The 14,189-nt window shown below is 41.9% G+C and overlaps 1 protein-coding gene across 2 annotated transcripts in view; it reads right to left on the bottom strand.

The window, feature by feature from the left end:
- Positions 1-335: 335 nt before the first annotated feature.
- The window catches only part of ABCD3 (ATP binding cassette subfamily D member 3), a 38,232-nt gene continuing 24,378 nt past the window's right edge, over positions 336-14,189 (bottom strand). For both annotated transcript variants that reach the window (XM_075286562.1, XM_075286561.1), the window contains exons 8-23: positions 11,075-11,131; positions 10,848-10,990; positions 10,085-10,154; positions 9,377-9,446; positions 9,085-9,182; positions 8,910-9,001; positions 7,630-7,721; positions 7,470-7,542; positions 6,764-6,827; positions 6,112-6,189; positions 5,761-5,826; positions 5,577-5,666; positions 5,333-5,452; positions 4,596-4,700; positions 2,923-2,979; positions 336-1,368 (exon numbers count right to left, since the gene is read on the bottom strand). In XM_075286562.1, coding sequence (XP_075142663.1) covers positions 1,291-1,368; positions 2,923-2,979; positions 4,596-4,700; positions 5,333-5,452; positions 5,577-5,666; positions 5,761-5,826; positions 6,112-6,189; positions 6,764-6,827; positions 7,470-7,542; positions 7,630-7,721; positions 8,910-9,001; positions 9,085-9,182; positions 9,377-9,446; positions 10,085-10,154; positions 10,848-10,990; positions 11,075-11,131 — 1,353 coding nt within the window. In that variant the 3' untranslated portion in view covers positions 336-1,290. The remainder of the gene's footprint in view (positions 1,369-2,922; positions 2,980-4,595; positions 4,701-5,332; positions 5,453-5,576; positions 5,667-5,760; positions 5,827-6,111; positions 6,190-6,763; positions 6,828-7,469; positions 7,543-7,629; positions 7,722-8,909; positions 9,002-9,084; positions 9,183-9,376; positions 9,447-10,084; positions 10,155-10,847; positions 10,991-11,074; positions 11,132-14,189) is intronic.

The following is a 14,189-nucleotide window of genomic DNA, read 5'->3' as shown; positions in this document are numbered from 1 at the left end:
CCAAAAAATTATTTTTAAAATAGTCCGAGAGAGGTGAAAAATAAAAAATATATCTTAATTTGCCTGTCCCCAGTGTCCTTCCAGCACATCACTGCTGATTGTAACATCCCAGATTTCTATCAATGAATGGCTTCGGTGGTCAAGTGTGGGAAGAACCAGGCTGGGAGACACCAGAGCAAGGACAGTATGATTTTTTTTTTTTTTCTCCTCCCCTGGCCTATTTAAAATATAAAATTTTTGCTCGGACAACTCCTTGAACACTTTATAAAATTATTATAAAAAAAATAAAAAATTCTGCATGGACATGAAAGAAAGGCTCCAGAAGACACAACAGAGAGGATTTACACAGATCCCATTTATTGCATTACTCAGTGCATGCCTTTGTGTTTCCTAGTCCAATGTTAAAACATACAGTATCCAGTTAATGCCCTCAGGTTTACAATAAATGGCCTATGACCCTGCTCCATGATCTTCTGCTTAACAGCATAAAAGTCATTAATTTTAACTATTAATTTTAAGTTAATAGGTTATAATAAATCACATGGAAAGTATCTGAAAAAGACACCGACATCTGCACATGGGACGTGTAAATCTGTTACATAAAAAATTAGAGACAGAAAGCATCAGTCTAGACATAGTCAGTGGAATACCAGGATCCTACGCCTGCCTGCCTTTCAGGGATACCGCCCGAGATCTCGGAGATTTGCGTAGCCTGCTTAGCAGACATTACAACCTGGCCATAGCCATTCGGTGATATTTCCACGGTGGAATCCCTGTCGTGCTTTTGGCATCAAGAAACATAATAAATCCTAGAATTAAGTGCATCTCGTCCATTTTCTTCTGCGTTATCTCAAAATAGAACCTGAGATTAATTTAAAATGATAAAAAATAAAGGACGTGTTTTACTGCAGTCACAAGAAACAACCTCTAGTCCCCGGCTACAGTGCAGTCAATGCTTAGAGAGGAAGCACAAGGAACAGGCCGGCGGGACCTTCCCTTAGTCCTTAAGCAAAAAAAAAAAAAAACGACTATGGGATAGATCTTTCACTCCTTCTTGGATACCGGACACGTGTGTCACTAGCCAAGAAAGTCTGAGTAATTGATTTTTGCAGAGTTAATCAGATCTGCTGATTCGCACCTCATGGAGGACTTCATTGCACTTTAGTACAGTAGTGTTAATATTTACATTAACATATTAGACTCCAATTATTTAAAATTAGGCAAAATCTGCTAAGAAAACTAAGTCGTAGTTTTGTTTTTATTCCATGAGTTGGCTCCACATTAAAGGCTTTAAGATCCAAACTCAATGGTTTCATCTGTTATTGCCTTGAACTCATAGTTGCCCCGTCCATCCATGTGGAGGTAGTACTGCAAAAAAAGAGGGGAGGTCCGTGAGCAAACACATAGCCAAACATCTCATTTATCATAGGAGGCATCTAAAATGAACTCTAGCACAGAGGTCTGCGGTAATACTAGTAAAAACTGACAGCTGTACATTTCCCATTCAGCAGCTCCTAGAAGGTTATATAGTACACAGTCCAGGCCTATTAATGTGACCACCGCCAACGTTAAATAACCAATCGCAGAAGGCACGTGTCATCAGCCATCTGGGTGCACTCATCATTGTGGAAGGCACGATGGATCAACACAAGTATGCATCTATCCTTGCGGACCGTGTTCACCCCTACATGCGAATAGTTTTTCCTCAGGATGATGGCATCTACCAGCAGGACAATGAAGCTCGCTGTGTACGTGCGTGGTTGGAGGAGCACCAGGATGAGTTTACCTTACTCCCGTGGCCAGCAAATTCCCCAGACTTGAACCCAATCGAGAATCTGTGGGACCACCTCGATCGGGTTGTTCCCGCCATGGATGCTCAACTGCGTAACCTAGCGCAGCTGGCCACAGCTCTGGAGTCGGCATGGCTCAATATCTTAGTGACATCATCACAACATCCCCTCTCTTCCTGCACGTCTCGCAGCGGTCCGCTCTGCCAAAGGTGGTTGTTCTGGATTGTGACAGGTGGTCACATTAATGGGACTGGACCGTGTATAACATGCCAGCTATGTAGTACACAGACAGCTCTGGGCAGCAAGAGCTGTTGCTTGTAAGGATATGTTCATACACACCAATCTATCACCAATTTTACATCCAAAAATTCAGATGGGAAATCTGCAGCAAAATACCCTAGCAGCAAAGTCAATAAAATTTGATGTGACGCTTGCTAGAGAACTGTGGACATGAAGTTGTACCCCACAATCTGATACAGCCTGTCCTATCCCCTCTCCTCACTAGACAATACTAATAAAACATTAATAATGAACTAGAAATATCAAGGTGGCTCAGTGACAAATTCTTGATGGGCCTGCGACTGAGGAATGTGCATAAAACTGTATCCATAAGATATTTCAGTTAAAGCGTTAAAATAAATAAATAAATAAATAAATAAATATATATATATATATATATATATATATATATATCCCCATAGCGGGGGAAGGGGGTGTCGTCGTAGGGGTGTGTGGCCAAATTTCAGCACCGTCCGTTCGGCTTCTCCCACCACAGAAGCTACCACACCAAAAACCCTGGAAGGCAAATTTCCAGATGTAGCAGAGCTTATGCACAGCTGTAGCCCAGCAAAGTATGCCCCCCATATGCAGAGCTGTAAATTCACCTCAGTATACTGCGCATATGCAGAGATGTAGCAGAGCCAAGACGCGGGCGGATCACCAACAGCGATTGCATACATATACGCAGGTCATCGCCAACAACACGCAGACAAAGCTGCAGGCAGATGCTAGTACACATATATATATATATATATATATATATATATATATATATATATATATATATATATATATTGATGCACATAATCCATAATCCACGTAATGCACATAACTGTCTATAACTTGTATATACCTCATGGTGTTTCCACAGGGACTTTCTGTGTGACACAGTGAAGAGGGTTATTCCAACCTAGAGAAAAATAGGTCATATTAAAAATTAGACAACCAGCCAAAAAAAAAAAGAGAGGCTTTACTTAAACAAATAACTAAGGCTATGTTCACATCTGCATCAGTCTTCGACACAGATTTGTCAGAAACCATCAGAACAGAAAGTCCTGCTATTCTGACTTTTTTCACGCAGTAAAGAATGAACATCCAACAAACTCCATTAAAGTCAATGAGGGTCTCCTCGGGCTCCATTTAGTCAGCTTTAGTCAGGTCCTTGATAGACCAGATTGAATGAAACACTGACACGTGTGAGCCTATGGTAACGGTAGTCTCAAATATCTCCCACTAGCATTATCCAATGGTACTGATAAGGAAATCACTTTGCAGTATTGCGACCATTAGTGGGTCACCAGACCATGTGAGGAGACCACTGCTGATAGTGATTTGGTGGCAGTCGGCATGAAGTTGCCAATGAGAAGTGATGCCACTTGGGTGTAAAGTGGCCACTGTGAAGGATGTGACCATTACATCACCATGTCCACCATATTTCAATTGCTCCATGCTCCCAAAGAGTTACCTAACAAAGAAGTGCTGGTCTCTGCTAATACACAAGAAATGTTGGTTCTGCCAATCCCTGACCTGACTCAGTCACTGACCGACTAGGCATGTCCTTCTGCATCAGGTGACACCAGAAAGTAAAGGCGTGCAGGAACCTAGGCAGGGTCAGAACCAGATCAGCAAAGGAGAGCAGCACATTTTGTGTATTAGGCCTCCCATAGTGAGCCGTTCTCTTTTTTTTCTTTACCTTACGTCACAGTAAACTTAAGTGTGTGAACCAGTGCAAGGCAGCTGTAAGCACATAATGTGACATAGTTCTTTGTAAAACTCATTTATCAGACTGTACGTGGAATATGGTGAACAGTTTTGGACACCTGAGCAAAAAAAAGCTTCAATGGGATCAAAGATGGTGACCCAGTGTAATAAATGAAGAGTATGGACTACAGCACTGGTGAGAAATCAAAACTAGCAATCTAATATATATAAAATGTATCAAAGGTCAGGACGGATATATCTGGAAGTCTTTATTGAGAATAGAAATATTACATATTAGTCTAATTGTCACAGAGTCAGGGAAAAAAATGTCCCCTAAAATGAAGAAAACTGGCTTCTACCTCAAGGAGTATTTGCCTTCCTCGGGATAAACACTGCAGGATAATAGGCAGAACTGATCTCTTTTCATCCGTATAAGCTATGATACTACGAGAGCTGGAGATTAACCCTTTAAGGTTAGAAATGTATAACAAGCCCTCACAGAACCCAAAGCATAACCCCTGGTATTACACAACAGGTATGGTGCAAGATGGGGCTGAACAAAATAAAGTGGCACGGAAATCAAGACTAAACCTGACTAATATGAATAGTCAAAAAAGCTTAAACCGGGCAATGGAACATTCTGTGCATATAACAGTAGCAACGCAGCAAAATGTGCAATGTAAAAAAACAAAACGTAGCTTTCCCATAATGTGCGGTCTCCGTTCTACGAAGATGTTGAACATGCACTGAAATAATATTTGCTGTGCTGGTCAGACAACACCTGTTAGCAAAGTTTCTTGCCTAAATGTACATATGGTCACTTACCTTCCTGCAGTGGCTGTAAATGTAACCTTCCACATCCACACTGACCGCGCTCGTGCACTCATCCAAAATTGCAAACTGAGGCTTGTGGTAGAATAAACGTGCCATCTGAAACGTCAATAGAGCATTTTAGTGTCTCCTTTATGGGAGGGGCACAATGGGATTTTATTACGGATGGGAATTTACAGTATATATTACTGCAAGATCAGAATTAATCTGCCACAATAAGCTATATTGTGCGTTGTGTACCGGCTGTGAAAAGAAGAAACGGACCACATAAGGATGGCAGCCATGGTCTTGAATGAATCAGTCTGGACAACAAAAACGGACAGGAACAGGACCTGTCCTGACTTTTGTAGTCCAAGTGCTTACAGACATGAAAATAAATGGTCGTGTGCATGATACCATAGAAATGAATGGATCCATGTAGCGTCCAAAAAAAAAAAAAAAAAATCAGATAGTCCAATGACAAAAAAAATACAGTTGTGTCCATGGGGCTTTAGAATATCAGTGACAGTCTAACATCTGCGGTGGCTGTATGACCCTGCCTGCAATCCACCAGAGAAATGATATACGAATTTGAATCCATCTGTCCAAAAGTCTAGTTACTTCTCCAGGTAAGTGGAGGTATTGAAATGTGGCGTGCACACCTACCAAACTCCACAGTGTCTGTGGCAACCTGCAAATACACATAAAAGTACACATAAGACAGCTATACAGGGACATGACGCGTTACATACCGCCATCCGTTGCTTCTCTCCTCCGCTGAGAACATCCATCCAATCCTGGACACTGTCCCAGCCACCTTCACGGTCAAGAATTTGCCCCAATTGGACATTATCAAGATATTCCTTCAGTACCTGCGTTCAGGTGGGAACAAATACAAATGATTTTAGGTACACGCAAAGCTATGAAATCATACAAAGCCGTCGTCTTAGGAGGACTCAAAGACTCAACCAAGCGACATCAGTGGAAGGCTCTTACCTTATCGGATATGCCTTTGCGTTTCTGATCTTCTTGTGTATCTGGATAGATGACTTGGTCCCGTAACGTCCCGAGAGTCATATATGGTCTCTGTGTTATAGGGATTATAGACATGAAGTCATCTTACACATCTCAGACAATATTAAAGTAGATATGGAATAATAAAATGTGAATAAAACTTTACCTGAGGAACATAAAATAGTTTTCCCCGTTCAGGTTTTGTAAGCGATCCACCGAATAGCGGCCATAACTGTGAGAAATACAAAAATATGTTTTATTGATTTTAAATTAAAAGACATAGAAAACAGAGTACATTAAATCCCCATAAGGGAATGTTCACAAGTTGGAGAGAAATTTGGGGCTTTCTCCTCAAAAATTTTTGTAGCGATTCAGCCACAAAAATTGCACCAAGATCCCAGTGCGCTGAAAAGCAGGGGCCATAAGAGCCTCAAAAACAATAAGGGACAAATTTGGACCCTTTTTTATGAGGATTTTGAGCCGCTTGAAACCAGAAGACAATTGGATATAAACTCACCTCTCCTAATACACGGAACAGCGAACTCTTCCCACATCCATTTGGCCCACAGACAAGGACATTGGTGCCAGATCTCACCTGTACAAGACAAGAACTTGAATGTAATAATTCCATAGAACCGGGCACAAAGGTATTGTAATGGATTTATGTCATATTAAAATCCCCAAAAATGTAAATGATGGTATAACGGAGTACGGTACTTCTATAATGAAGGAGTATCAGGAGGGCCGCAGGGTGTAGCCCCGGCTGTGTGAGGAAACTCTAAAGCTTGCCATACACATTAGATGTACATCAGCCAAAGCTGCCCAATTCAGAGGATCAGTCAAACGTGTAATGTGTATTGGGGCCTTGTAACTCCTGGACTTATGGGAGAGAAGGAGATTTTTCATATTGGATTTCATTGTCTAACCCCTTTGTCCTAGAGACAGTAAGCTGCCATCAACTTTCTCCATTCTCCCCATTCAGAACATGGCTCGGCGAAGCCATGCAGACATGTGCATGACAGATCGAGAGTGATCATTGCTTTATTACCAGAAATTGCAATACGTACCGAAAACTAGTGAAAAAAAACCATTACAACAATTCCACAGCCTAAAGTTTCCTTTAGATGAATAGACAGGTAATACTTGGAAGAAAATGCAACAGTAGTCACCTCAAACGTAAGGTCTCGGATTAGAACATCTCCATTTGGTGTTGCTAGAGGAACATGCTCAAACCTAAAAGTGCAAGAAGCACATGACACTGTTAAAATACATACTTTGGAATACAGAATATGATTAAAATGTATACAATATAAAGAAAATGGTGTATATACTGTATAGATATAGGTCTCTGGGACATTATACTAATGGGGGCTGCTATGGCACTGAAGGAATTGTTATTTTACATAGGGGTCATTATATTACATGTGGGGCACTGAAGTGTGAGGGCCTTAAACTCCATTTATACGGGGTGCTCTGAGACACTTGTGGACCCCAGATCTGGTAACTACTGGGGGGCGGAATCAGAGACCAGACACAAACCCTTTATCCTATATTATGCTAATAATAGGAATAGGCAGTTCTGCAGACAGCAATTCCCAAATATAGTCATCTGTACCAAGAAAGGGTGATCTTATGCCTGTATACTATATAAAGAAGAGTAGCCAAGTGAGCAAGACCAATACTGCAATCCAGGTTACAGCTCAGTTTTACGTGACCATTAAAACCACCATGTAAGATTCGATATTGCATGTGCTGATTATGAAATATTGGCTTTTCCTGCCATAAAATGACTATGTGGTCACACTGCTTTACTCATAGAATTGCAGCCATGTAACCGTATTCAAGAAAAACAAAAAAAGAACCTCCAAGACGTACTTGATCATGTTGTCAACGTTGATAATTTTCCCACTTCCGGGTATTAAGGGAATACTGGGATGATTTTCTGTCTCTGTAATTTCAAAGGAAGTTTACCATCAATGCATTGTGTCTATACAGATGACGTCATGTATCAGTAGTGTAATGGGCACATCTCTACCTTTTTCCTGTTGAGAAACCATTGTCCGCTCATATTTCCCCTGATTTAGATCTTTCAGCACTTGCATAAGTTCTGTGATCCTGGCTGTGAATCTATAAAAGAGACATATTAGGATTACTTCTCATTCACACATCATTACAAGTAGCATCTACACTGTCCTACATTATAAAACCTGAGTTAGTACTAAATTGTACAAGAGGCAAAGAAAACGCAACAAAACAGTGTCAGTGGTGCGTTCCCATATCTGATCCACAGCAACTTCAGAATTTCTACTGAGAATGAATAAGTACAAAGACCAGGCAACGCATGTCTACCTCATTATGTCTATCCACATGCCAGGCATAGGGGCCACGTGACAATGACAAGACCACGACTACTACAAACAGATGATCTGCCTAGAGACGGACCCCCCAATGATCCAATATTGATGGCCCATCCTAAGCATAGGACATCAATGGGCTGACCGTGGAAAACTTCTTTGCTTGAGCCAAAGGTAAGGAAACCGCAGACCTAAACAGAAACTCTCCAGCCGAACAGATATAAACACTAGAGATGAGCGAATAGTATTCAAATCAAATACTACAGTATTCAAAATATTCGTACTCGATCAAATACTACTAGCTATTGACATTAAATATTCGATTCAGAGGCGGCGTTGATTGGCCAAATGCTATACAGTGTATAGCATTTGGCAAATCAACACTGGTTCTGCCGCAGGCTCGTCCTTGCTAGTTGGGAGAGCTGGCAGCTTGCTGTTACGAGGGAGATTACTTTTTATCAGCGCAACTGCAAGCGCTGTGCAGTTAAAGCACACGGACCCCATAGATTATAATGGGGTCCATACGCTTTAACTGCACAGCGCTCCTCCTAAACACTCTCCTCCTGCTATTCGTGGACTTGGTGACTCTGCTTTAGTCGTATAGTGGTTTCCCCTGAAACGAGCATTTTTTCCCATAGACTATAATGGGATTCGATATTCGATCAAGTAGTCGACTATTGAGGCTCTACTCGAAACGAATATCGAATCTCAAATATTTCACTGTTCGCGCATCCCTAATAACCACTAAAAAGGCATGGAGAAACAGAACTGAACACTGGACAGCCAAATTGCCAAGGCAACTGTAATCGCGAGACATCAGACAGCCCAATGTACATCTCTATAGGCATGAGGTCGGATTGGGCAGAAGACTATACCTAGGCATCCCCTTGAACCTATTAAGAGAATTTTTTTTTTTTTTTGTAGTACTGGGTATCCAAAATGTCTCCCCATAAGACCTTACCCCGATAGCCTTGTCATTTCACGTCCTGCTAATACAATCCTTCCAAGTGCTTGAGACATCCTTAGTAACATCCTTCCGCTCTGGTAGTAATCCTTTCAGAAAGATACAAGTAAATCATCAGACATAGAAAATCACAATGATGGAGAAGTCTCTATAATGACGATCTTCCTCTCACCTCCAGGAGCTCGGCATGGCTGCTGTTAAGATGTCGCGGGTGATTCAGTGTAAGGAATGGACGGCTGACAACCAGATAACCAACGACTGTTGCAAGATCTGCAAAATTTTTATGAAGTATATACAAGTATTTATTAAACTGGACACGCCTGGGACAGGTCAATATTCATGCAGCTAAGCAAATGAAGAAAAATCTAGAAATAAATTTGCCTTTGCAGTGAAACTAACATTGCAGATGTCTATCCATTCAGCATTGTGGTATATTATATGACTTCGTACAAATTAGGACTTACATTTGGCAATAATGTTGTCTACAAAGCCCATGGAAAACCGGAATAAGATAAATTTATGCAAGTGATCCACCTGTAGAAAACAAAGTAAAAGTAATCCGTTTATAAAGCAATTTACAATCTTAAGCCGCTGAGCTGAGCACACACAAGTGTACACAAAGCAAACATTAGGGAAACGCCTGTATTCTTGGCGTCGAGTCCACAGTATAAAATCTATAGCCAAGACTCCAAGTGCATTGTCAGTAAGCCATGTTTTACACACTACCACTGACCGATGATATTGCAATCGCTCTATATACACACGTCTATGTATGGGGCAATAATGAGGACAGGTCCTATACCTACCCTCAGTTTTGCGGCGTGGACTCCCCTAAGAAAGCGAATGGGTCAGTAGAGGTATGGGCAGCACATGGATATTATACATGTTCAACCATGGACCTGGCACATGCACACAGTCACGTCCATGTAGCCTAAACCTCAGGTTTCTGCCGTGGATTGTCATACTAATCACAGTGCTAATTGCCCAACACACTTTCAACAACGTTATCGGCTCCAAATTCTTCTGTGTGAACATACCCATAACTTAATAAAGGGGCTCTTGTGGTCAACAATAAAAAGTAACAAGATCTTGTAGAAAATGGAAATGCAAACACAATGAAAGTGAATCTAGAACCGATCAGTCACATGTAATACATTTAGCGAGTCTCTTACCAATTTGTTAAATGCAGAGTGAATAGTCAGCTTTTCCCTTTTGTTTCCATTATAGAAGGCAATTTCTTCACTATAAAAGGGAAAAAAAAATAGAAATAAATGGATAAGACCTCTGAAGGTAACCTATGGCATCTTCCACAAAGGAGTTGTCAATAGACGTTCTAAGTCCTATAAGGCTATGTTCACCCTACCGTTATTTGAGGTTCGTTGCTCTCATCCGTCACAGGTTGAAAGCAACGGACATTTAAAGGAGAGATTCACCCACTATATTAAAAACGTGCATACAAAAGTACACAAACATGACATAAAAAGGTGTCCGCCATGTTGTTGACATTGGAGCAATGAGAGACAGACACAGAGGGGCCTTCTTCTGTGTCCAATACTCTGCTATATTACCGAAATGTTGAACCCACATATTTGGGAAGAAACCACAATCTGATGTTTCCGAAATGCTGACAAGATCTTAACTCTTGCCCATTTTTCCTGCTTTCAATACAACTTTAGAAAGCGGCAATTCACTTGCTGTTTCTATCGACAGGTGTAATGGTCACGAGATAGTTAATGTTATTTATTTGTCCCGTGTGTGATTTTATCAGCAAGGATCACCAAGCATTGACATTCTCCATAAAGACTATTGACAAGCAGCGATTCCTTTCCGGACCGCTTTCATTGAAGCGCCCTATTTTTCATAATATGGAGACAAGAAGCCTTTACATGCTTATCTATAAGAATAGGGTTTCTTGGCAACAAAGATCTTGATTACCTATTGGTAATGAGCCGTGAGTTGACATATCTGTATTCGCCTTCATATCTCTGTTCGGTAACAGTCATTTTACCAATAGGTCTCCTGAGGCGTGTAAGGAAAAGTCCTGAGACAAGCAAATAAGCCATCATGCTTGCTGGCCCCTGGGAAAACAAAGCACCAGTAGGATCAATACAGGAGAGTGAACATGTGAGGAGGCTTATAACATAACACGGGGATTCTCATACCTGAGCTCCAATGGCACTTGTCAGCTTGAAGATGTACAAGACGATGTCCAAAAATGGCTGCAACACAGAAGGAAAGATCCAATTACAAGTTCAATATTAAATTTGGACATTTTTACTTACATGCTATAAAGATCATCATAACCACAAGGAAAAATAAAGATTAAACCGCTCACCAATATCTAAGGATAACAGATGATTATAAGTCTAGGCAGCTTATTTAAAGGGATGTGCAGTTAAAGACACTTATTCCCTATCCACAGGTCAGAGGATGAGGGTAAGTTCACATGGGGCTTTTTGGACCTGGACCTGAGGCAAAGGCCAGGTCCAAAATATGGGTAGCTGCGACGCTGCAGTGCACCAGCATCCAGTCACGCACTCCGCTCCGGATTAGGTCCAAATGAATGGGCTTAATCGGGAGGGAATGTCTTCAGGCCGAATCGCGAGGCGAATCCGCCTGTAAGAATGAGGATGTTGCTTCTTTTTTCTGGGAGCCGGAACAAATGACTCCCAGAAAAAAGAACTGACCGGCTCTCATTGATTTCAATGGGAGTCGTCTTTTTAGTCAGGATTTTGAGGCGGATACAGCCTCAAAATCCTGACCAAAAAACTCAGTGTGAACTTTCCCTAAGTGTTCAAATCGCTAGAGGGCTAATCACCTGGGTCCCCCAGTTATCAGGGGAACAGGGGACCAAAAGTCTCTAAAGATTCCACGTGAATGGACGACCATTATGCTTGTGTAAAGATTACAGTCCCAGCAATGGAGCGCTGGTCATGTGCATTGGTGCTCCGTTCACAAGGGCGACTTTCAGTCCTGTTCTCCTAATCACTGGGGGACCCAGCAGTTGTGCCCCCAGTGATCGGACATTTATCCCTTGTCCTGTGGTACAACGCCTTTATGAGAACGTAGCTTTCCCCTACTTTTATAGTACTACCTCAAGGTGGCAGCACTGAACAGCTAACAGGTAGAGATGAGCGAACAGTGTTCTATCGAACTCATGTTCGATCGGATATTAGGCTGTTCGGCATGTTCGAATCGAATCGAACACCGCGTGGAAAAGTGCGCCATTACTCGATTCCCCTCCCACCTTCCCTGGCGCCTTTTTTGCTCCAATAACAGCGCAGGGTAGGTGGGACAGGAACTACGACACCGGTGACGTTGAAAAAAGTAGGCAAAACCCATTGGCTGCCGAAAACATGTGACCTCTAATTTAAAAGAACAGCGACGCCCAGGTTCGCGTCATTCTGAGCTTGCAATTCACCGGGGACGGAGGTTTCCGTCCAGTTAGCTAGGGCTTAGATTCTGGGTAGGCAGGGACAGGCTAGGATAGGAAGGAGAAGACAACCAACAGCTCTTATAAGAGCTAAATTCCAGGGAGAAGCTTGTCAGTGTAACGTGGCACTGACGGGCTCAATCGCCGCAACCCAGCTTTCCACGGATCCTGAACGGAATACACTGACAGTATATTCCCGTATACCCGATATATACCCCCGATACCCGTTCCAACGGTGTGCCCCCCCCCACCTTCACCCCAGAAATACCCTGCAAGTCCCCTAGCAATAGAATTGGGGCTATATACACCCACTATTTTTGCTACTGCCATATAGTGCCATTGTCTCACTGGGAATTCAAAGAATATATTGGGCTTACATATAACTTCAATTCCAGGGAGAAGCTTGTCAGTGTAACGTGGCACTGACGGGCTCAATCGCCGCAACCCAGCTTTCCCAGGATCCTGAATGGAACACACTGACAGTGTATTCCCGTATACCCCATATATACACCCCAAATCCCCGTTCCAACGGTGTGCCCCCCCACCTTCACCTCAGAAATACCCTGCAAGTCCCCTAGCAATAGAATTGGGGCTATATACACCCACTATTTTTGCTACTGCCATATAGTGCCATTGTCTGACTGGGAATTCAAAGAATATATTGGGGTTATGTGCACCCACAATTTTTGCTACTGGTATATAGTGCCATTGTCTGACTGGGAATTCAAAGAATATATTGGGGTTACAAATACCCTCATTTCTTGCTACTGGTATATAGTGCCATTGTCTCACTGGGAATTCAAAGAATATATTGGGGTTATGTGCACCCACAATTTTTGCTACTGCTATATAGTGCCAGTTTCTGACTGGTAATTCAAAGAATATATTGGGGTTAAGTGCACCCACAATTTTTGCTACTGGTATATAGTGCCATTGTCTGACTGGGAATTCAAAGAATATATGGGGGTTACGTGCACCCACAATTTTTGCTACTGCTATATAGTGCCAGTTTCTGACTGGTAATTCAAAGAATATATTGGGGTTACGTGCACCCACAATTTTTGCTACTGGTATATAGTGCCAGTTTCTGACTGGTAATTCAAAGAATATATGGGGGTTATGTGCACCCACAATTTTTGCTACTGGTATATAGTGCCATTGTCTGACTGGGAATTCAAAGAATATATGGGGGTTACGTGCACCCACAATTTTTGCTACTGCTATACAGTGCCATTGTCTCACTGGGAATTCAAAGAATATATGGGGGTTACGTGCACCCACAATTTTTGCTACTGCTATACAGTGCCATTGTCTCACTGGGAATTCAAAGAATATATTGGGGTTACGTGCACCCACAATTTTTGCTACTGGTATATAGTGCCATTGTCTGACTGGGAATTCAAAGAATATATGGGGGTTACGTGCACCCACAATTTTTGCTACTGCTATACAGTGCCATTGTCTCACTGGGAATTCAAAGAATATATTGGGGTTACGTGCACCCACAATTTTTGCTACTGGTAGATAGTGCCATTGTCTCACTGGGAATTCCACAAATAATTTGGGGATTCATTCACCCTACATCTCAGGCTCTTGCCATATTCACCCAGGTTGTCAGTGCTGCACCAGCTCGTTCCCAGACAGCTCGGCCCGAAAAACACATTACCTATATAGAGGATTTGGACAATGAAGACAACATGTTCTAAATCTAATGTCTGCACCTTCTCCAGAATTAAAATAAAGGCAGCGTTTAACTTTCAAATAGCACTGCACAAAGGAAGAGCTTATCAGCTTGTCTCATGACATGCTACTGAAAAGTGTCATTTGTGTATCTTAATGTAAAT

Source organism: Leptodactylus fuscus, chromosome 9, assembly GCF_031893055.1.
Source record: "Leptodactylus fuscus isolate aLepFus1 chromosome 9, aLepFus1.hap2, whole genome shotgun sequence".
NCBI lineage: Eukaryota > Metazoa > Chordata > Amphibia > Anura > Leptodactylidae > Leptodactylus > Leptodactylus fuscus.
This window is presented reverse-complemented; position numbering and strand designations above follow the sequence as displayed.